This window comes from Podarcis vaucheri, assembly GCF_965113315.1.
Source record: "Podarcis vaucheri genome assembly, chromosome: 8".
Taxonomy (NCBI): Eukaryota; Metazoa; Chordata; class Lepidosauria; order Squamata; family Lacertidae; genus Podarcis; species Podarcis vaucheri.
This window is the reverse complement of record NC_138766.1, coordinates 49,113,411-49,136,262: the sequence shown is the minus strand read 5'-3', so window position 1 is coordinate 49,136,262 and position 22,852 is coordinate 49,113,411. Positions and strand designations below refer to the sequence as shown.

At 43.1% G+C, this 22,852-nt stretch overlaps 3 protein-coding genes across 8 annotated transcripts in view; 1 reads left to right on the top strand and 2 right to left on the bottom strand.

Annotated features, from left to right (window-relative positions):
* OSBPL1A (oxysterol binding protein like 1A) overlaps positions 1-1,596 on the top strand; it is a 156,156-nt gene extending 154,560 nt beyond the window's left edge. For all 4 annotated transcript variants that reach the window (XM_082234763.1, XM_082234766.1, XM_082234765.1 and 1 more), the window contains one exon: positions 401-1,596. In XM_082234763.1, the coding sequence (XP_082090889.1) occupies positions 401-503 (103 nt within the window). In that variant the 3' untranslated portion in view covers positions 504-1,596. The remainder of the gene's footprint in view (positions 1-400) is intronic.
* A 1,042-nt stretch (positions 1,597-2,638) lies between these two features.
* On the bottom strand, positions 2,639-15,806 carry CABYR (calcium binding tyrosine phosphorylation regulated). Of its 3 annotated transcripts, none has more exons than XM_082234830.1 (6): positions 15,553-15,806; positions 14,154-14,336; positions 13,916-13,969; positions 11,144-11,449; positions 8,073-8,714; positions 2,639-2,744 (listed from the first exon to the last, which is right to left on the bottom strand). In XM_082234830.1, exons 2-5 carry the CDS (start codon positions 14,299-14,301, stop codon positions 8,080-8,082), a joined length of 1,143 nt encoding a protein of 380 aa, XP_082090956.1. In that variant the 5' UTR covers positions 14,302-14,336; positions 15,553-15,806; the 3' UTR covers positions 2,639-2,744; positions 8,073-8,079. The 3 variants fall into 3 exon arrangements, with proteins under 3 accessions (XP_082090956.1, XP_082090955.1, XP_082090954.1); XM_082234829.1 differs by having other exon boundaries at positions 8,073-8,213; positions 10,250-11,449; positions 15,570-15,804; XM_082234828.1 differs by having other exon boundaries at positions 8,073-8,213; positions 10,250-11,449; positions 15,553-15,803.
* A 2,564-nt stretch (positions 15,807-18,370) lies between these two features.
* TTC39C (tetratricopeptide repeat domain 39C) overlaps positions 18,371-22,852 on the bottom strand; it is a 41,764-nt gene continuing 37,282 nt past the window's right edge. Inside the window, exon 14 of the mRNA XM_082234826.1 lies at positions 18,371-22,631. Within this exon, the coding sequence (XP_082090952.1) occupies positions 22,542-22,631 (90 nt within the window). The 3' untranslated portion in view covers positions 18,371-22,541. The remainder of the gene's footprint in view (positions 22,632-22,852) is intronic.

The following is a 22,852-nucleotide window of genomic DNA, read 5'->3' as shown; positions in this document are numbered from 1 at the left end:
CCCTTTTGTCTCCACGCCCTCTGAGCAGGTGCGTGGGAGTGGAAAGGAAGGCTGAGAGGAAGGAAGGAAAGCTGGCCCGCCCACTATAGTCTTCTGGCTGAGAGCTGTCTCCCCTAAAGGAACGAACAAAAATACTTGGACCCATCCCTGAAATGAGGCCACAGAACAGTTGCCTCCTAATTGTGTTTCTCACTCAGTGATAAATGTAATTAATTTCCCCATTCTCTCGGTTGGATCAAAACGTAGTAAGCAGGGAAAACAGTGGCTCAAGTAGATAGCGAGGAAGATAATTGTATTGCACTTCCATTGTTTCTAGAATATATATGGCAGCTCAAGCATACATTGACTGGAATATAGATACTATGTTCAAAAGCATATGACCTTTCTCCCTCCTTTTCAGGTGGTTCCATCAAGGGCTGAATCCATACACCAGTGGGCATGACTGGCTTTACTCTGGGAACTACTGGGACAGAAACTATTTCAGCTTGCCTGATATTTATTAAACTGCATCGGGAAGTCTGAGACTAACACAAACAAGTCTTAATCAGTTTTCAGTGTTTTCCTTTGTTCCTGTACTCTTAGAAAAAAACCCAGCTCTGAATTTTAATTGAATGTACTATTCAGCAGCTTCTGCAGCAATTATGGTAGCACAAGATTATTGGGAGGAGATTTTGTCCACTCCCCTATATTAAACCATGTATAATATGCATACACCACATCCGTTACAGGGAGGAAGAGCATTACCTATATTTGCTGAAGAAACAGTGCAACTCATGTTCCGTCCCACCCAGGTCAAATAGAAAATAGAAACCCTTTGGGTTTTCTGTCTTTCTCTTTGGTCAGTGATAATCTGCTCACATAATGGAAATTTGAAGCCTCTTATGAAACAAATATCAAAAGCACACTCGGGAAATGCAATACTACCATGGCTTGGAGGCAGAGAAGGGCATGCCACTCTTGAGAAGAATTACCCAACTTTCTGAAAGTGACGTTCCATTACTTCATAAAATACTGGATTATAGATTATTAGCCTCAAAATGTTACTCTCTCTGCACCAGCCTGCCCTTCCCATTCATCTCAAGATACTAAGTAGGATTAACTGGTATAAAATACTCAGAAATGTCTATTCCATGTTTAGTGCAGTGTTTTGAATTTGCTCTTACAACTTTTATTACCATGCTCAAATCTTTATGGAATTAAGAGCCATTTAAATCTTTAAGAATTTAACTAAAATGAAGTATTTTTTTTTTAATCTGCAATGCACTTAAGACGTGCTCAGCACTATCATAGGTGGGAGGAACTGGTCCTAAGCAACAGCATGGATATTTCAAATGTATCTGGGTATTTGCTGTCAAAAGCAAACTCTCAAAGGAAGTTGTGCGCATTTCAAAGCCAGCAAGGCAGCTCTGAAACTACTGTACACAGCAGATTTACCCCTTTGTTTGGGGTACATTAAACTTTATGGGATTATATATTTGTATAAAACTGAGTACATAAATTCCAGAGGGCTTGCTGCTCTTGTATAATTTAATTGCTGTTTGGAAGTATAGTGTTAACTGAATAATTTAATTGCTATTAATAAAGACTTTAAACTGCCTCATGGCCAGAATTTCTTTATTGCATTCAGGGAGGTGGGGTATTAAACCAGGAAAGGGTGGGTTTTTTAAGCTTTGCAAAATGTTTATTGAATCAGTTCACCCTAAAGCATATTAGTGGTTGAATAGTTAAGATAGTAAAATGAATGAGATTAGTTATCCTAATTTCAGCAATTTTATAGAAGTCCTATTATTTATCTTCCCACCACACTGCTTGGGGGGGGGGTGAGAGCATGTTAGTCCAAATGGGCCTATTTGGAGGGCCAATGGTAACCCACAACTGTCTTACTGCTCCAGGTTGTCTAGCATACAGCAAAGGCTTGCTTCACATATTGTATAATTTTGAGGTGGGAGAGGACACTTTGTGTTGGGCAGGAGAGATGGGGCCCCTAAACTTTTGTAAAGTCTTCTGCCATACCAGGGAACTTGGAGAGAGGGAAATAATTAGCCTCTTTCTTAAGTATGGGGTTTAGAACTACAAAGAAGCAGTGAGTACTGCCGCTTCTCTATATATCCAAAGTCCAACTTGAAATAAGAGCTTAGCCTGCCTCTCTCTCGCGCGAGCCCTCGGAATTGCCAGAATGACCACAATTAATGTCCTGCTACTACAACCACCCAAAAATTGTGGGTGGAGGCTTTCTAGTTCCCACCTTGGGATGGAAAAACCAATGGCTGAGACAAAACAGCATTCTTATATGAGAGCCTGTTTTCATTTTGCAGTTGCATGGAATCTCCATGCCCTCATTCTGTATTTCCTGGACATGACATTCTATTTTGTCAATTACCCAGTCATAAGACTTCTGACTAAGGGCCTTCCAAGTAGCGTGACAACTTACTGGGAAGAGAATATTGTCCTGAACTTTAGGAACTATATAACAATAAGGGCAACGTTCATTTAGACTTTCTTTCCCTAGCAGTCCATTTTAAATTTCTCAAATAGATCAAAGGTCAAAATGAGGAAAGTGTCCTGATTTTAGTTCACTACTCCTTGATTACTAGTCTTATAACTAAATACCAATGCTTTTTAAAAAACAGTCTTTAGATAAGAGCGCTTGCATTGCTTTATTGCGTGTATTAGTTAATCAATTTCTAATTAAAGATGCAGGTTTCCATTCTGGGGTGAAATGTTGAACAGCACCTCTTCTCAATCTGGGAGGGAAAAAGTTTAACTCAGTGAATTTAGCATTTTTTGTACATAGCAGTAGCAAAACATCGGCGCATATGCTCTACCGCATTTTCTTGCAGAAAGGTATAAGGACTCAGTGCATTCTAACCTGACAGCAACTCTCAAACAATCTCAGCCAGAGGTCGTTGTTCCCAGCCCTACAAACCAAGTTCTTTTAACTAGAGAAATCAGTGGTTTGAGCACCCGAACTATAACCAGCAAAGCATGTGCTCTGTGGCCTTCCTTACAGCAAGAAATTGGAAACTACAGTTTGAAGTAGGTTTCCAATTTCGGCTTTGAGGCCGTGTGCGAACAATGTTTTGCTGATTCAGGTGTCACAGCAAACCGACTGGTGCTGACCAAGAACCTTGAAGCATGCAAGAGCAGAGTGAGGGCACCATGACTCTGCAACTCATTTCTGATCCTCTTAAGGGGGTGGGCTAACTTGGAGCACCCCCACCCTCAGCTGTATGTTTGCTTTAATCACATATGCATTAAAAAACAATCTCAGCAGCAATCTACAATCAAACACGGTCATGACAAACATAATGGATCTCAGCTCTACCCCACTACAGAAACAAAACGGCATATTCACTGGGTGATGAAAAAGTGGTAAAACAGAGGACTATCTTATTTCTAGTAGAAGTTCCACAAATGGGGCACAGTAGCAGAGAATGCCCTGTCTCGGGTCATCAGAAGCAAGACCTCCTCCACAGATCTTTAACTCCAAGGGTAAGTAGATACAGAGAGATGTATTTGGGGACCAGACTCTATAGACCTATAGACAGCCAGTATGGCAAATACATGTGGGATGAAAATGAGATTATGGGGGAGCAGAGAAGAGCAAATTCTGGAGGCTTTTGTTGACATGCAAGGGCTGCTTAGAGATTTAGTAAGCCCTTGCTGATGTTAATCTCCCCAACTTCAGAATTATTTCCTTTGTGCAAGTGATTCACAAACCTATCTGCCATGGCAGACAGCAGGGATTCTATTAACTCTGTTTTTTAAAGTACAATCGTGCACAACTGTGCACCAAGTGGAAGGGTGCCAGGAGAAAGAATTACAATTACAGTAGTTTGGTGCTCCCTGTTTCCAGCTGAAACATTGCAACCAGTGCCAACCAGAAGGGGCATTGATTTCCACAGATGTCATGGTCCTACCACCCAAATGGGAACAGAAAGCTAAGGCGGAGCATCTTCCTAACCTCTTCTGAACTATACGTAGCTAGGAAATTAAGGCTACAGCCATACCTGGGAGTAAGTTCCATTGGATTTAGTAGGACTTACTTCTGGGTAGACACAGAATCACACTTTTTTATAGCTTTTCAAAATAATTTAAAAGTTTTTGTGATTCTTACAAATGACTTCTTCACGCAGCTCATCATGCAATGAAGGTGTAGGGTTTGAAACTAAAACCCCCTTCCACAATGCCAGCTTACTCAAGGGCTAGCCTGCCTCTAACTGGATGTTCCATACAGCTGTCAATTGAGATATCTTTCTTTCTCCAGGTTCAGAGGCTGTCTGTCTCTGAATAGGCTGATGGAGACTAACAGAAAAGCATTATTAGCCTCAAACTCTGCTTGTGGGCTTCATTTTGAACCTGGTTTCCATTGGGGGGAATCCAGGGATGCGGGATTAGATGGGCCTTTGGAATGGGCCTGCTCTTCTGTGAAAAGCCTTTTCATATAATCTGATCCCTACCCCATTTTAAAGAAAAGGTTGCTCTTTTCTATCTATCTTGAATCAAGTTTTTGCTTTTTTAGCCTGTGAATACAACCCAGTGCTTCAAGAATCTTAACAAATCCCACTGTTCTGACGCATGAAGGTTTTTATTCTGTAATACTATACAACTGACAGGAAAATGATGCATTTTAGCATCTCTATAGCCTAAAAAAGTTTCCAGAGTTGCTTACAAAGATCAGACAGTCAGGTCTCGCTTTGAGGGAGAAATATAAAATCGTGTAACTACACGTAGTTATTGGGAAGGTGGAAGGGAGAGTAATTTTTGGGGTTGGAGTACCTGAGAACACATTGGGAAAGAATGGTGGTTGGAAAGAATTGGGGGAAGGGGAGGTGAGAGATGGAAGGACGGATGAAAAAGAGAGGTGGAGAACAGAGGAAAAGGCGGAAGGAGGATGCTGTGCTCTGGCAATCCCAGAAATAGTTTCCCTCTAAGCTGGCCTATCATTACTGCAGAGCTTGTGCAAGAAACAGAAGTAATGATCATTATCACCATCTTTATATAGCCTTAATTAATACAAGTAAAACATTAATGTGTACCAATATCTACTTTTGTGTTGTTCACCCCCACCCCATCCAAGCTTTTAGCCCGGCTATGAGCCTGAAATTTGTCCTTCACCTCCAACTACTACATTAAAGGAAATGGATGTTTATGTACAATTTTGGTGCAGCTAAACTGATACTGTCTACACCGAAGGTGGGAATGCATCAAGTCTGTAAGAGCTACATGGTGTTTTAACAGATGCCTTAACCCTATTCACGTGTTACTTACAGGTGGAACATAATTGGATGGTTGCAGAACAGAACCATGCTTTTAGCCCTGCCTGCACCTGACATACATCTGTATGTGAATAACATGAGAAAATAGGCATTGAATTACGAAATTCGAAGCTCAGGCATGGAATTGCTGTCCTACACAAAAATCCACTCCTAGAGACCCTGTCCCCCTCCTCCCCATGGCCTTTCCTAACTTCATCAGGGAGATGAATTTTGTTGTTCCCATTGTCAAACAACTGTAGATCTACCAGTAGAGCCCAACCTACCTTCTCCACATGCCCCCTGCCAACCTGGTCTGCACTGCCAGGAGCTTGCCAGGGTTTCTTAGACAACCCAAGCTGGAGATGCCAGGGAATGAACTGTGGACATTCTGCCTGCAAGTCATGTGGTCTACCCTCACTCTTCCAAATGTAAAATTCTCCTTAGCAGAAAGCTGCCACCACTGCACTCTTTTACAAATATTTTACCTGCTATATTTTTAATTCTGACATGGCTTTCTGCCTTGTACTGATGCAACTGTCAGCTCTCATCACATCCATGCTATATATGGAAAGTACATGAAAGGCAGATTTAAACCACATGGCTTCCCCAAGAGAACCTTGGGAACTGTAGTCTGTTAAGGGTGTTTGGAATTGCAAGTCTACAGTTCTCCAGATTCTTTGGGGCAGATCATGTGCTTTAAATGTCTAGTGTGTTTGTGACCTATGTTATTGGAAACTACTCCCAAAAGTATGTTTACTTTATGCCCATCTTTGAGGGTCACATCTATTCATGGTTTAATTTCTCGATAGGACCGAATTACACCCACCCACCCTTTGTAGGCTATGCTATCTTTAACTACTTGGTCAGCTCATGATGATGAGAACTGTAACTATTGCAGAACTGTTTTAAGTACAACAAGGCATCTGCATTATGAGGCCCACCAGGCTAGAATGACACCACCAAGCCCTCAGCAGCTCTTGAGCTCCTTGTGGCTTAAGCTGGCCTCATCTGCTGCCAACAAAGTTGCATTTGACCCATTTACACGATGTTTGTAGGAACTGATCTACTGTTTCATAATCACTGCAATTTTACAACACCAGCACTTTGACAAACCCCAGATCATCCCCGAATTTAAGTCTAATATCTCCCCCTCCCTGTTTGGCTATTCTCATACACTCTGATACACTGAGTAATTGGCCCTCAACGCCATGACATGTGTCCTTTTAAACAATACATTAGACAATATCCAATGTCATGTGAGGAGTAGGGGTGGAAGTGGATGGGTAAGGCCTGTGTCAGAACTGGACATCTGTTCCACAAGCAGGCTGACGCTGTGGTTGTCACCAATACAGAGCAGCAGTTCTAAAGCATCAAAGCAAAGGCAAACTGGGTAAGATTTTCAGAAGTAACAAAGACAGCATTTCATGGATTGTTGAAAAAAGAACGGAACTGATCTGCATGTCTCAGCAAATCTCTAGAAAACCTGCAACCTATTCCATACTTTCAAGTTCAACAACAACCAGAACAAAACTACTTTTATCTTTCACATGCAATAGCAGCTGTAAAATAACTCTGAGTGGCATTCAACTAAGTTTTACTCAGACTTATTCAAATGAATGGCTCCAATTTAGTGATGTTCATTAATTTTAAAGGATCTGCTCTCAGTAAAACTTAGTTGAATGCCACCCTCTATTTTAAAGATAGCTCTTCATTAATTCTGTAATGTAGAAAACTTGCAGCAAGTATTCTGTGGACCTTCTAACCCAAACTTAGTCTCCAATAACGGACAATGCACATGAAGGAAAAGGAAAGCAAATGACAACAGATTCAGCAAGGGGGCTCACAAGCTTCAAACCCGTTTCTCAGAAACTGGCCAAATGCACATTCCAAAGGAAATCAACAACATCCCTTCAGTCATTTGCTGAGTATTTTTTAAAATGTTCTATGAACAACACTTGATTTGCCACTGCATCTCTGAAAAAGGGACACACTCACCAAACCAATTAAGATGTGAACGGCATCAGCACCCTCATACAGCTCAGAGCACTATGTCCTTGGAAACAGGGTCCCAGGTGCATAACTGGGCAGGGAACAGATGTGCACAACACAGTGCTCCATGTGCCATCACCCTCTCTACGCGCCAAGCCTCTCTCTCCATGCACTACAAGTCCCATCATCCCTGGCCAAGCTTGCTGAGGCTGGTGGGAGTTGTAGTTCAGCAACATCTGGAGGGCCAAAGGTTTCTTTACACCTGCATCAAGTCCTTTCCTGAATACAAAAGTCCTACCAATGAATTGCGGGGCAAGGTGGAGGGTATTCAATTTCCAAACTTTTAACTTTTCTGCCAAACAGAAGAGAATTTAAGTTTCATTAAAAAAAACAAAACAGAAGCTAAGCACAAACTTTTGCATCAGAGCCATCACCTGGGAATACATTCCATTGAACCCTGTAGGATTCGAGTTCCAAGTTGAAAGCTTATGGTCATTGCCAACTGAGGTGTGTGCAGAGAATTCCAACATTATTTTAGTGTCCCATTTTCAGCAGCTCACAACCCTTAAAAAATAAACTACTTGTCTACTATTTATTTTTCACCGTTCCCAATATGAAAATGGTACAGCTTCTTCTCTAGAGGGAAATGCATAAAATAAATGTGGAGTTAGGGATACCCCCCCCCCCAGTTTGCAACCATGGAAGAAAACTTTCTGATCCCAGAATGGCTGCAGCATATTAGAAATGTAGCCCACTAGAGTATACATCTCTACAATCAACCAACCAACCATTAAAATAACAAACAAAATGAACTGATCTACTTACCCTTTTGCTATTCTGTCCTGCGCACAGAGGCAGTAGTAAATGTGATCTCTCCTGCTATACCATAGCTGCCTGCAAAGGGTGCTTTATCCCCAGCTCCTGAGCCCTTCTTCCCATTCATCACATCTTCCAGTGGTATGGCAACTGAAAGAAAAACTGGAGTTGGAGGCCTGCCGCTATCCTGTGCAGAGTTAAAATTGGGATTGGCCATTTTCGGATCTGCTGCCCTGGCAACTGGTACAGGTATCGTAGCGAACCTCCTCACAGTCCCGCCAGTATCCTGCTGTGCAAGGACAGCATGGCCAGGTATGGGTTTCCAGTCCTGTTTATTCTGAACAGAAGAGCCCACTAAAATGAAAGGTGGTGCATTTCCTTTCTTCCCTTCTTCCATCATCACATAAGTTGGAGAGGACACTTGTGGTGGTTGGCCTTGTTGTAGCATCTGTGGCTGTAGATACTGCGGCTGGTCCTTACCACTAGATATGAATAGGGTTGCCTGGGGAACAGGAGCACCAGTTCCAACAGGTGGAAGGGGTGGTGGAGGTGGTGGTGACTTGCGACCTTGTTGATGCATATCAGTTAGACAATAGAGAGTCCACACATTAGAATATGGTGGTGGTTGTCCTGGTTCGCTTGTTGCCATGGCTATAAAATAAAAATTTAAAGAAAATTTGCTGGCATGAAAGACCATCTAGTAGGATGTACGAACTGCAGTCACATTGCATAGCCTTACCCACAACTTTATGCCACAAAGAAAGGATGTTACAGAGAGGAGAGAATCCCTGAAGGCAAAAGGGAGGACCTTGGCATGGCTGAAATGGAGAACAGCAGAAGAACCGGTTCTCATAATTTTCGAAATAAATCCAAAGTATCAGATTCACAACTTTGGGGGGCAATTTTTGTCATTAGGTACTTCTGTTGGTTGTAAGGATACTGTTTTCGTATGGGTGACCCAAAGATCATGGGTTGAAAGTGTCTCCTCGACCACAAGTCCTGTCCAGCCATGCCAACTCTTTGTGTTCCTCTAGCTCCTGTCCCCTTCGGCATTCTCTCTTCTGTAAGATGCTTCCAGACCTTACCTACCTACACCTCTCTAATGGGAAGTGACTCTAGGGAATAGTGTGCCATCGCAGGGCACACTAAGGCCAAGGGAAAGGTGCTAGGAGGGCTTCTCCAGCTCGAGAACAGGAGTGGGCTACACACTTCTCACAGAGGGAGAGCAGAGAACGAGAGGAAACGGTGTCGCCATGGGAAGCCAATCCTCCAGCTGCAGCAAGATCTGCAGTTCTCAGCAAGAAGCGATTAGTCCCCTCTCTGTCAACAATCTGGAGAAGACCAGGCCTAATGGGACAGCCCAGGCAACCACCACCATTTCTTTTAAATGCAAAAACCTAAGCAGTGCCATGGCTGAGCATCTGAATACTAGTTCATTTTTTAAAAAACACAACCTGAAGCCACAGTCACCCACATCACTTTCTGCTAACCGTTGTGAGCATGTGTGTAATTTTGATTCAAGATGCATAGTCTATTGTGAGAGGGGCTAATCATGGTTTAAAGAAGGGCCAAAAGGCATTGGCCTAACTCCCCGCTGAATGTCATCCTGCTCCGGCCCAGTCTGCTTGCAGGAAATGATACAAGACTTGAGCAGAAAAACGGGGCAGCTGGCACTCACACAAGGTACGTTTTTGGGCCTACTCACAATCAACCATGCACCTGGAAAAAAACAGAGGCAAAAATTCCAGACATGCACATTCCAGTTTGGTGCTGTGGGCTCTGTAACTCCCTAAACGCAAAAGTGACCAATCACTTATCTCAACACTGCACTGCCATAGATACTTGCATTTAAATAATTAAAGCTCCAGTCCCCAAGGCACTGTACCAGCACAAGGCCTTTGGGGCCACAACCACACCATTCATTTAAAGCACATGGTTTCACCGACAAAGTCCTGGGAATTGTAGTTTAAGGGTCTGGGGGCTCTGTGAGAGGTAAACTGCAGTTCCCAGTATGCTTTGTCGGGGGAGCCATGTGCTTTTAATGTACAGCGTGGGTGTGACCTCAGTCTCAGCTGAGCTATGGGCACAAGTGCATTTGAGGAGATGGAGCCATCTGTTGATTATGGAGCAATAATAGCACTACAACATGGAATAGGCAGCTTTCAGAAATATCTTGACTTTCTTACCTGACATAATAAAACCTGGATCAGCTGAACTCAGTTCCTCTGCAGTATCCATCCTGTCAGGGTCACATTCTGCATCATCTGCAGATGGATCTAGAATACTAGCAAACTGACCTGCATTCTGTGAAGCCATCAGCGGATTAAAGAGACATGCTACAGTGTCTACGAAAGGAATTACTATCTGCTGCGGAAACTGCTCTACATACGGTGGTGGTTGGGGCTCTCCACCAGCATTGGGATCATCATCACACATGGGGGTGAGCTGTATGTCTGATGTGAGCTCAATTTCACTTGAACAAGATTCAGCCTGCAATGGGTCTTTATCAGGAGGAGGAGGTGGTGGTGGTGGCGGGGGCGGCTGTTCTTCCAGCAAGGGGTCTGAGGAATCTGGATCTGCTACGTCAGCAGGTGGCTGCTCAGCCTGACTGCCTGGGGTAACTACCTCCCCAAGAGCAGAGGTGTGGCTTTGAGTGGCGGACCCAGCCCTGAGAGAGTGCACAGAAGCTGCAGGGGCAGCAGGTTCTGCTTCTGCTTCTGCAGGGGCAGCAGGCTCTGCTTCTGCTTCTGCAGGCGCAGCGGGCTCTGCTTCCTCGGGGGCAGGCTCTGGTTCTGCGGGGGCAGGTTCCGGTTCCGCAGGGGCAGGTTCCGGTTCCTCGGGGGCAGGTTCCGGTTCTGCGGGGGCAGGTTCTGGTTCTGCAGGGGCAGGCGGTTCCTCTTCTGCAGGGGCAGGCGCTACTTCCGAAGGGGCAGGGGCAGGTTCCGGTGCGGGTGAGGGTGGCGGGGCCTCTGTGACTGAAGCAGCAAGATTCTCTATACTTTGGGAGGAGGTAGGGAGTGTCTGCACTGAGATCGCCACATCCTTCAGTTCAGCTTCGGAAGAAACAGGTTCAACTTTACCTAGCATCTGGGATGCCAGCTGGGCTGGATCGGCCGGGACGTAGGCGAGCCCAGCTCCCTTTTCGTCCCCAGCCCTGTCTACAAACTCGTCCACGGTCGATGGGTACTGGGTTGTCTTGGTGCACTGTTCACGGCGTGGTTCTTCACTTATCTGGTCCTCTTCTGTGTCAGTCGATTTCTCCTTCCGTTTCGGTTCGTCACTCATCGGAGCCGTCGTGTCCACCTCTGGCCTATATGCATCTCCCACGTCAGCCCTTTTGCGGGGCACCTGTGCCGCTCCTGCTGTCCCTTCTGCCCATCCTTCCACTGCAGGGTGAACAGGAAACAAGGTTAAACAGCTTTCTTCTCAAACTGCTTTCTCTCTCTCTAAGCCACCAACTTGCAGTTGCCTAAAACCACCAACTTCCAAGTCTAGTTTGAAAAGCTTAACACTTATTTATGAATTGCTGGGAGACTCAATGAATGGCTAACAGCTTGTGAAACGTTGAGGTTGTTCCATACATTCAACTGTCAGATAGTGTCCACTTGTCATTTCAAGGCTGCACAATAGGAGCCGCTTTTCTGCAATTCCCCAAAGACTGGCTTTTAAAAATACGTTCGATTTATACTTTAAATGCTGAACAGGAAATGTCATAATGACCTAGACAACATTAATCCCTTTCCATAAAGCCACTTATTTCCTTTGGAGAGGGGTTACAGCTCAGTGACAGAGCAAGTGTTTTTTAAAACCTCTTCCTGTAATAGTTAGCTAATGATCTGTGATCTTTATATTTTTAATGTGGTTTCAATTGTACAGATGTAACTGTTGCAAACCACTTTGCTATTTTTTATTTAATTTTCATATGCAAGTGGTTTTTTTTTTTATATGAACAAATACATATACAAGGTCTGCTGTTTGCTCCCCACTGCTGCCAGGCAGGACTGGGAAAGACCTCTATTCAAAACCCTGGGAAGTTGCTACTAGTCAAGTATCAACAATACTGAGGTAGATACTGGCCTGATTCAGTATTAGGCAGCTGTGTTCTTTATGGAAGGTGTCTGCTGAGCACCACTTTCTATAAACCCCAGGTTCCTACAAATCATATGTGGATCCTTTCTACTTCAAACAATTCATCTGCTTCTGGACTATTACCAAATAGTGGTCATGGGCCTTATGGACCTGACCTGATCTCAAGGCCGAATAACCCTAAATAGCCACTATGAGGTGGCTGCCCCCCTGTGGCCACATGTCCATTTGGCAAGTTGCATGTGCACTATTCACTCCTTGTTTTCCTCTTGCATCCACTCAGTAGCCTAATTTAGGAAGCAAGGGAGACCTTTTCGTTGTTGCTATTGTTAAACAACTGGGCATGAGAATCCTCATGGACCTGCTGTGAATCACTCTAGAGATCTACCTTCCGGCCACCTCTGCCTTACAACATAGATCAGGGACATATTGGGGGACAGGGTATTTTGTGACTGCATGAATAAACTTCCCCAACCTGCAGCTACTTATTTGTTGCATATTTTCCACAAAAATACAAGTCAACTTTCTACCAGGGATGAGGAAGCTGTGGGGCCTTCCGATGTTGCTGGGCTAGAACTCCCACCATCCTTGACTGTCGGCCATGCTGTCTGAGGCTGGTGGGGGTTGTATCAAAACAACCTCTGGAAGGCCACAAGTTCCACCGTCCCTGACTGCTGACTCAAACAGTCTCTCTTCAAATCGCCATTTAACGGGATCTCTCCAAATCCAATTTAGCTGCCTCAGTTATAATCCCTTTTTGAGGGAGACAGAATAACACATTGCAGTAGTTCTGTGATCCTGTTTACAGGGGCGAAACGAGGCTTTATTTCACCCAGGTCTAAGATTCAGTTTGGCCTGCGCACGCGCACACACACACCCCACCATGTGCATTTGTGTACACTCAGAGAGGCTGGAAGCCTCAATGGTGCCCCTCTGAAGGCTTCACCCGGGGCAAAAAACCTGGCTAGCCCCCCCCCCCCATAGCAACAGCTTTGCTGTGTAGCATATTTTAAAAGGCATAAGATTCCAGGACTCAGGCTATGATATACGTGGAAGACTGATGTGGCAGAAAAGGGATTTCTATTTCTACAATTGATAACAAAAACTGTTACTCCTGCTACTAATGATATGGTTCAAAAGTCTTTAAACAGAGATATCAAGTCTTTTTAACCCAAAATGATAATTCCAATACAAAAACTGCAGGCTATCATTTAGAAAGAAATACAGTTTGCATAGTACCTGTCAATATATTCTACATACTGTCTAAAGTTTATCCATACATACAATTCCTAATGATTTAAAACACATGTGCAAAAACACAAGATTGCTGATTTCCCCCCAATACCAGGAAGGACATATACAATCACCCTTTCCAAGCTGCATTTTCTTGTATGGGGTGAGTTTCAGTTGGAAAATGGGATGAGGAGGAGAGCCCCCTTTCCCCCATGCCAAGCTTCCACTTCAAATCGCACCCTCAGCGGCTGCACTGTATTTCTTTTAAAAAGAGGGAGGGAAGGCAGGAATGATCCACACTATAAAGTGCATTCAATGCACACTTAAAGCAGACTGCTTTCCCCAAAGAGTTTCAGGAACTGTAGACCCCCAACCTACAATTCCCAGGACCCTTAACCAACTACCACTCCCAGGATTCTTTGGGAGAAGTCATGTCCTTTAACGGTGTCTTGGCTGTGCTTTAAATGTAGGGCATGCATCTGTCTGTGCTAGTTCTTGCCCCAAGAACTATTGCTTTGCTGCTAATGTCTTACCTCTAGTCATATGAAACTCTCTCACCAGGTCTTTAATGTCTAAATTAGGGTGGTCTGGAAAGAAAAGGTGGGAAAAGCCAATTAATTTTAATTCAGGGTATCAGATTTTACAAAGGCTTAAGGGGGTGGTTTGCTGACAACTTACAAATTGGAGCCATTGCGGCAGTACTGTTAGTCCAAAATGTCACTGAATTGCTCTATAAACTAGTATTGAACTTAAAAAAGAAGAAAAGCAAACCTTCTCGGAAAAGTATCAGTTCCCTGAAATACACAGCAGCAAATTCAGTAATGTTAGAGGGACTGGCTTTCAGAACTGCTCTGCTCACTCCCTCAAGTAGAGTCTTGAGGCCATAAGGAACCACCATCCTGGGCTTTGTGGTATGCATTGTTGCCACTTGAAGACAATACTGCAATTTCACAACTGTAAGGAAAGGAAACTGGATGAAATAAACTGGTGTTTTCTACAATCTACACTACTTTCTACCCATAACCCCATGGAAGGTATCACTCACAGTGATTTTTCAGGGCCTCTAGTGGACAGTAATGAGGAAGTTTAGCATGTGTAGACCTCTTATGGGAATTTTTGGAGGGGAAGCCATGTTAGGCTGCAATCATACCTCCCACTTTGCCCAGTTCACACTGTTAAATACTTGCACCCCCAAGGGTAGCTGTAGAATGATGTCATTTTGTGCCTTTATATTCTGCCTATTAGGGTAAACCCTCCCAAGGCAGCTAACAAAAATCAATACAAGATAGCATTTCAAGAGGTGTTAGGCTTCTACAGCAAAAACAGAAGTTGCTTCCAAACCAGGTTACTGAGCATTCCTATTGATTTGTTTGCACGTTTGTGCGAAGGGTTACACACTTCACTTTCCAAGGTATTTCCCCATCACTCTCCGAATCACAAAAAGCACCACCTGAATTTGCAGATATGCACTTGAATCACACCTGTAAATAGCAACAGGTGGAAAATGCCCAGAGACTCTTATGATGCCTTACAGATTAACAAATTTAATATGGAATAAGCTTCTATCAGGTGCATGGAGTGTTATACTGAGTTACAGAATACATATGGGAATTTTTTGGGGAGTGGGGGTGTAAAAAGTGCGGTCAGCAAGGGAAATAAAATGCAGAAAGTATTAATTATGCACATTCACAAAACAGTTAAGTACATCCCTATCACACCTGTATTGTATTTCCAGCTATAATTTCTACTCAAACCTAAGTGTGTGTGTGTGTGTGTGTGTGTGTATCTGCACAGACATACACACACACACAGACAAATATGCATCTGATGAAGTGGACAAAGTGGTCCACGAAGTTTATGCCATAATAACTTTGTCAGTGTTTAAGACACAAATCGTTTAATTATGATGCAGAGGAATGTGCTGGGAGTCTTCCCCGAGGGGAGGATAACTACAACTGAAATAAACCATCCAGCCATAGTAGGGCGCCGCTCCCGAGACCTCGGGCCCGGACTCCGACGCCCTTCCCTGCACGCCCCTCGCCCAGCTTGCAGGAAGCCGCCCCTCCCTCGGCTCCTTGTTTGCTCCCCATCCAACCCGCTCGTTCTCCTCATCAGCCACAAGGTGGCTCCCTCGCTCGCCAAACCGCCGCTGGCTCGAAAGCCGCCCGACCTTTCTTTAAAAAATACTTCGCTAGTCGGCTGCGCCGAAGCTCCCGCCTCGCCCCTTGCCGGAGCCTCCTCTGGAGCGGCGAAGGAGACCGGCGGACCTTTTATATCGAGATGCTCCTGGTGGGCGGGGCTAGAGCGCACGCATTTGTGAGGTCACAAAGGCCGAGTAAGACCAGCGCTAAGGAAAGGGCGGGGAGGCCGGCCCTGACGTTCGCCAGGCCTGCTCTAGATAGACGCGCGAAGCCCCTCGGCGCGGCCAGCTCGGGATGAGCGCGCGCCTCCCTGAATCAGGCGCGAAGAGGGTCAGGGCGTCAGGGGTCCAGCTGCAGTTATTACACGGCCGTTACATAAACGTGTGTCACTATTACAATAAAAAACCCGCCATTAGCTCCACACGTGACGAGTTATCTAGTGTAGAGAATTAATATGTCCCTCACTGTTTGCATTCCCAGGTGAAACTGACTTGGCTACGCTCGTTTACCTGAGGGAAGCGAGTGGGGGAAGCTCTTATTAAGCCTGTGGTGTTCAACAAGAGGCCGACCCCGTGCTGGCAAAAGACAATTTCCCACATTCGAATTCAAGTTATATTGGCAATAAGAGACGGTTTGGCATAATGCCTAGGGTTCAAATCCCCGCTCAGGCATTAACTTCACTAGCGGACCTTAAGGCAAGCACTGCATCTTAGCCTCACCCAGCTTACAGGGTCCCTCTGATGATAGAATAGAGAGCAGAAGGCAAGGTGGTTATAAATGTGTTTTTTAAAAATTGTTTTGTCTGAAAAGGTTGTTTACAATCTGTAACACATGCTTCTCTTCTCCCACCCCTATAAAATGTATCTTCATACTGCTGTCAAATGCTAGATTGCACACTCATGAAGACTCTTTCCTTCCAGTATTTTGGAGGTGCTTTATAAATAAGTAGCAACAAAATGGATGCTTGCATGCGTACAAATTGACAACATACACGAGGCATGTGAAAACGAGTACAAAAGACATCTCTTAAATGTTTGACTTATCAAATCCACTTGCAATGTGTCAAGAAATGCTATATAACACTGAAAAGCTCAGCTATTCAGCATTAAGTTCTCCCCTCGCTCCCTTAAATCTGTTCACTGCTTGAGCACCTTCCAAGGGCCATAGGTAAAGGTAAAGGGAACCCTGACCGTTAGGTCCAGTCGTGGCCGACTGGGATTGTGGCGCTCATCTTGCTTTATTGGCCAAGGGAGCCAGCGTACAGCTTCCGGATCTTGTGGCCAGCATGACTAAGCCGCTTCTGGTGAACCAGAGCAGTGCACAGAAACGCCGTTTACCTTCCCACGGGAGCGGTACCTATTTATCTACTTGCACTTTGACGTGCTTTCGAACTGCTAGGTTGACAGGAGCAGGGACCAAACAACGGGAGCTCACCCCGTCACGGGGATTCGAACTGCCAACCTGATCAGCAAGCCCTAGGCTCTGTGGTAACAAATTAACAAGTTGCATGCAAGTCAACAGGGGACTGTTGGCATCCGCTTCTGTGAGTATAGCTATATGATGCATGTGCTTTCCGAACATTTATTTGCTACAACGACTTCTGTGTGCACCTGAAAATAAAGTATGTGAAGAGATCCTGAAACACAGCAGGCACAGATCTCCACTGGGGAGTTCATGTAAGCTTTTGAGGCTTCACAGTGTTCTGGTTTTTGTTGTCATGTATTTTCTGATTTTGAACATTGTGGACCAATTCTCTGTAACTCAGGACTTTAGGGGAATGTAAAAGACAAGTGTGGAAGTGAATGCAGGTGGACTCTTGGCAAAGCTAGTAGTCAAGTGAGTAAGCAATTGAGTATAGGCAGATAAATGTTTTTCAAAGCCTGCATATGCATGGAAAGCAGAAGTAGAACTTTGTAGATCTGGAATTATTCAAACACTCGGGTAATTAATACAAGTGTATTTTGTTTCCTTTTTTTTAAGGCTAATGTTTTCAAAATGCTGGGATCTATTCAGGCATTTCCCTATCTTATGTTTAAGCTAAGGCTTGAAAGCACTGAACTATCTGCAGGTCTGTACTACAGATTAAACCTGTACAACTGAGATGACCACCTAAACAAAGATGAAGAATTCCTAAATAAAGTGATTTTTGAAAAATTCTCAAACTGAAGTAGCAAACATTGTGCATAGTCTAATGGATTTTATGCAACCATTACACTGGAAGAGATAGAAGGCCATCTAAACTTATCCCAGCACACAAAGACCATTCACCCACTTGCACAACACAGATCAGCCTGTGGCACAATTCAGCTCACAAAACAAACTCCAAGGCCTCCAGGCAACTTAATCTAGAGGAAAATCCCTTCCAAATGTAAATCATACCCAGTTCATACCATGTAAAATTTATCCAAGTTATGCCGCATGAATTATTGTGAGTGTGACTTATGCTACAAAGCTTCCAGTCTAATTGTAGCAGTCTTGGCACTCCAATAGAAAAAGAAGGGAACCAGTTTTCAATGTAATGGTTCGCAGGTGAGAGATGTGAAATTGTACAATTTCATTGATAAATATTATTGTATCATATTATAAGCCCAGCACACTCCATTTCCTCTCAGCTAGGCTAGCCAAAAAATTAGCTCAATATAAATTTTCTTTTGATTTCCACAGTTTGTTCAATTTAATTAATTGCTCCTCTATTGCATTAACTCTGCTGTTATTTGCTGTGCAACAATTGTCCCTTTCACATTTGTTTGATGAAGCAACCCTCCTGGCTAAGCCGCTGATGTAATCTATGCAGGTGCTGAGGGATACAACAGGATGGCATTTAAAAAACAGAGGTCAAGTCAGGAAAATGTTCTACAGATTTTATTCAAGAACCAATGTGGTAAATATAAGAAACAAGCATTGAAAGTTTAGTGGCAGAACATAAAGTGTTTGGCTCCAGGGGGGAAAAGTGAATACATCTTTTAAGGAAAACATTTTTTTAAAACGGTAAACAAGTACAGATTTTGCATGGGAAACATGTCTTTGCAGCACACATGGAATACTGTTGTCCAAGCCACAACTGAGACCCAGTTCATAGGTTGAATTTTGCTTACACAAGACATGGGCAGTGCATCAACTGAGTGGCATGAGTACTATTAAACAGCTGGGTTTCCCTACAGTAGACACGGGAAACTAAAAGGAAAGAATCACACACCCTTGTAACCAGGTATATTTAGGGAAAACCAGCAATTTTAAGTGCATGCTCACCATTCAACCAACATCTGCACATGTATTCTGTATGCTGATATTTCTATGCAAGTATGAATCAGTTCTGAGCTGAATATGGTAGAAGTACTCAATCTGCAAAACCTGGAGAAACTAAAACATGAAGAACAAACATTCAGGTTCCAGCGGCAGCCCAGAACATTTCAGCCTTTGTTCTCACTGAGGTGATAAACCAATCTGAGCTGTACACAGAAAACTAGGTGTTAGGGAGAAGGATTCTAGGTTAGAAACTTCTTTTCCTGAGAAGCTAGTCTTCTATGTGGAGGTGTTGTGGTTGTCAAATACAGAGGAACATTTAATCCTGTGAGCCCACTTCCTCAGACTTTCTTGAAAGACGCCAAACACAGGCCTACCACCTCAGAGGAGAACGAGGCCTAAAGACCCAGCCTAGATATGACCCTAATTTGAATAGAGCAGAAGGGGAATTTAATCCTTTCTCTCATCAAAATTCATTCTGCCCAGAATGGAAAAAGGTAACAGGCCCTAGTATTTATTCTCGCAAGTGCTTGTGTGTATTGCTCAGTAGGTGGTTAAGCACCACCCTCCTTCCAACTCTGATCAAATAAATGCCCTTGCAACTGCATTAAACAAAAACTATTGGGAAACCCTCCACACGTCTCCTGCACCACATCAAATTTGGCCATAAGTTACACCATTCACTTTGATAAACATCCAGGTATTCTTGAAAAACTATGCATATTTATCACTAGAAGGCTACTTAACTGAAGGGTAATTACAAAGAAGGGAAAACCCTCAAATCTTGTTCTTAATTTTACTCAGCAGAAATATTTTTTAAAGTACAGGTTCTGTAAATTAAAGACATTTATAGCACACCAAAGTAAACAATCTAAAGTGACATGTAAAAATTCAAGTTATTCACTTGAAGGACGTCATAATGCAATAAGGTATCAACAACAACAAAAATATACCAGACCTGGTAAATTCTTAATAATATATATATATATATATTAAACCAATGAGATGCTTACTCTGTTATTGCTATTAGACCATGCCTCCGAGCTATAAAGTATAAAAACTTATTCCAATTACATAAAATACAGCTGAGATTATTCTCATCACTGGCATAATCTAATATAAAAATACCTTTGACATTTACAAGATAGAGGTTTCTTCTATGTGTGCACGAGAGGGGTGGGAGTGGGGGAAATACATGGATGGCACTGAGCCACTGTCAACATACAAGGCGAGATTACTTTGCTTGCAGGATTAGCACATCTCAAAACAGACCTGGCGACAGCAATAGGCCCATGGTCAGGTCACTACTGTTTTATTTATCACCTAGACACTTGTGAGGAGCCCCTCCTATGAACCCATCATGACAATGCAAAAGTCTTCTAACTTTAATAGCCTTGCTCAGGCATTTATTGGTGTGTAATCCTCAAGTCATGTAAGCTGGCACAGGTGTACTTAAAACAGTTAACTTGTACAAGAGTCTAAGATGCTGAGCTAGTTTAACTTACTAATTCGTGTCTAAAGAAAAACTGCAGATAAGGTAAAGTGCTTGCACCAATTTAAAAAACCTAGCAGAAAAATTGTGTGTGTGAGAGAGTCATAAGCAATCAGGGGTCAAAAATGCTTTCATATAGGCACATAGCTCCCAACCCACTACGTGTTTTAAGTTTTGTTAAATTTTGTAGCTGTAGGATGGCTGCTCCTGTTTCATGAGCTCAACATTGAAAGCTTATCCTCAGATCCCATGACCACGCAGGGATGAGGATGCTGCTGCTGTGTTTGATACCCATCGACTCTCTGTATGACCACCAAGGGTGAAACAATCTTGTTGTAAGGCAACTGCAATCTCTTGCTTGAGCGCTGCTAATTTCCCAATCCCCTTGCCCTTCCAAGGAATGTACTGCAAGGATCCCAACAGGTTGTTGTTGTTGTTTTTAATCTCCAAGCCAAGAAACAGAATGGCAAATCCTGCCATTTAAAGCAAACAAAAGAGCAAACATCCCATGTCTACAAAATGAAACCAAAGCAGATAGGCTGTCAATCCATTGAGAAATGGGACTTCTCCAAAGCAAATAATAATAATAATAATAATAATAATAATAATAATAAAGAAATATTCACAGCATATAGTGTTACTAAAAAGTAAAGGTGTAGTTACATCTCTTAAACATTCAACTTCTCTTTTTAGAAGGCAGCAGGTTCAGCTGTCATGAAGTGCTTTTTACTGGCCAAAGGGAGAGTGGGGCAATCTAACCCACAGCTCCAGTCAATACTTGGCAGTTTGGGGAGCAGACCTATGCAGGTTAGGGAATGCTCTTTATGCACTGCACCACACGGAGTATCAGCGAGAGCTGGAGGTGAAATGTGGAGCCCCCTGCTTATATTTATCTCCACGGGTTCACTAGAAGCATGGCAAGGTCTGAATCAGGGCCAACAAATTTGTACTCTCCATACGCCAAGAAACTGTTGGAGCCAGTCAGTCAGGTAAAGTACAAACAATATAAGCATTTTTCAGAGTGTGCCAGAATAAAAGTTTATAGCTAGATACCAGGAGTGAAAGTAAGGCTCTAACCACTTTGAAAGAAAAAGGTACTTCAGTTCTATAAAGTTACACAATTCCCAAGTATTTAGGAAAACTGCTATTCCAAAAATTGGTGTTTGAGTTGTTTTTGATTTTTTTTAAAAAAACACTTACTTGTTAAAAATAAAACACTAAAACAAACTGCAATAAAGATAAGTGACATCATAGGTCTGGACTGCCACATGGCAAGTCCCATTATATTTAACATATGAGTGATAATTTGTAAACACCTTGTTAACAGCAAAGCTAGTAGGCAACAGTACCATTTAAAACAGATAAAAAATGTCTTCAACACAATTATTAAGGGTTTAAAAATAAACATTTGGCTGAAAAATAGAAGTTTCTAAATCTTCACACAATTTAACATAAATATAGGGTTAGGCTCTGTTACACATGCATTTGGATGATCAATATAACTTAAATGAGCAGGTTTGCTGTGCTGTGAGTGAGCCAGGCTTGATTCTTTCCAGGCTCGCTCTGTTTTTGTTGGCCTCTGAATAAAATAATATCTATTTCTGCCTATTTACAGTTTCAAACAATTAATTACACAGTACTGTTTCAACAAACAGTTGGTATTCCTCTTCAAAAGAACAAATAAACCTATCCAAAATGAGAGAAAAAAGCTTTTTGCAGAAACTGAGCCAATGTTGTTATAGAAGTCAAAGTGTGCTTATTGTAGGCTCATTTGTACAATCACAAGCTAAATATGTTCCACTTGTCGAAGAACAAACAAAAAAGACACACCTCAAAAGCAAAGGCTTCCAAACCTGGAGAAGTCCTCTAGCACAAACCCCACAGAATCCCAGAGTAGAGATATGAAGACAAGTGGGAGGTGGGGGAAGGAATAATTGAGTAACAACTGCCTCTCCACGACCTAACCCAATTTTCCAGTCCCCATCGCCCCAGGCCTTCACATACCTATCCCAGAAGTTAGGCAACTTCCAGCTCCCACTCACTCAGTTAGGACTTGTGCAAGAGAAATTGCTACTGGATTAGGCCCTAGGACACTTAATATTTTTTGGCTAATTTTGCCCTTAACCATTGAAGATGGTAATGTTTTTCTGCCACCAACTCTAGATGTCGTGGAAAAAGTGTCTCTGGCACTGGTGGTTGTTTTCAGTAGAGAAGCTGGTCCTCCTAACAGTTTTGCTCTGAGTGCAGAAACAGGGAGAAGAAAGAGTTGAGGCATCCTGCCCATCACTGGGGGACCACTTCTTTTAGAGAGGCTAACGCTGCATGTATGCGGACATGCAATCTGTTCTCAAAATCATACCCTGTGAATTCCTCCTGCAATGAAAAAGCAAACAAACGAATACATTAGCCTAAGTCACTCAGGTTTACCAGAAAAACATGGTAACTTCTACGCAGGACAGAATATGGCATTTATTTGTTTATAGGACATAGCTCAATACCCTCAATGGCAATGCAGGCTGGGAAGGATAAGAGGTTTCCATTCACATCCCACAATTACTATTAGCAATGCCACCCTCCAAGTCCAGCCAGGCTAT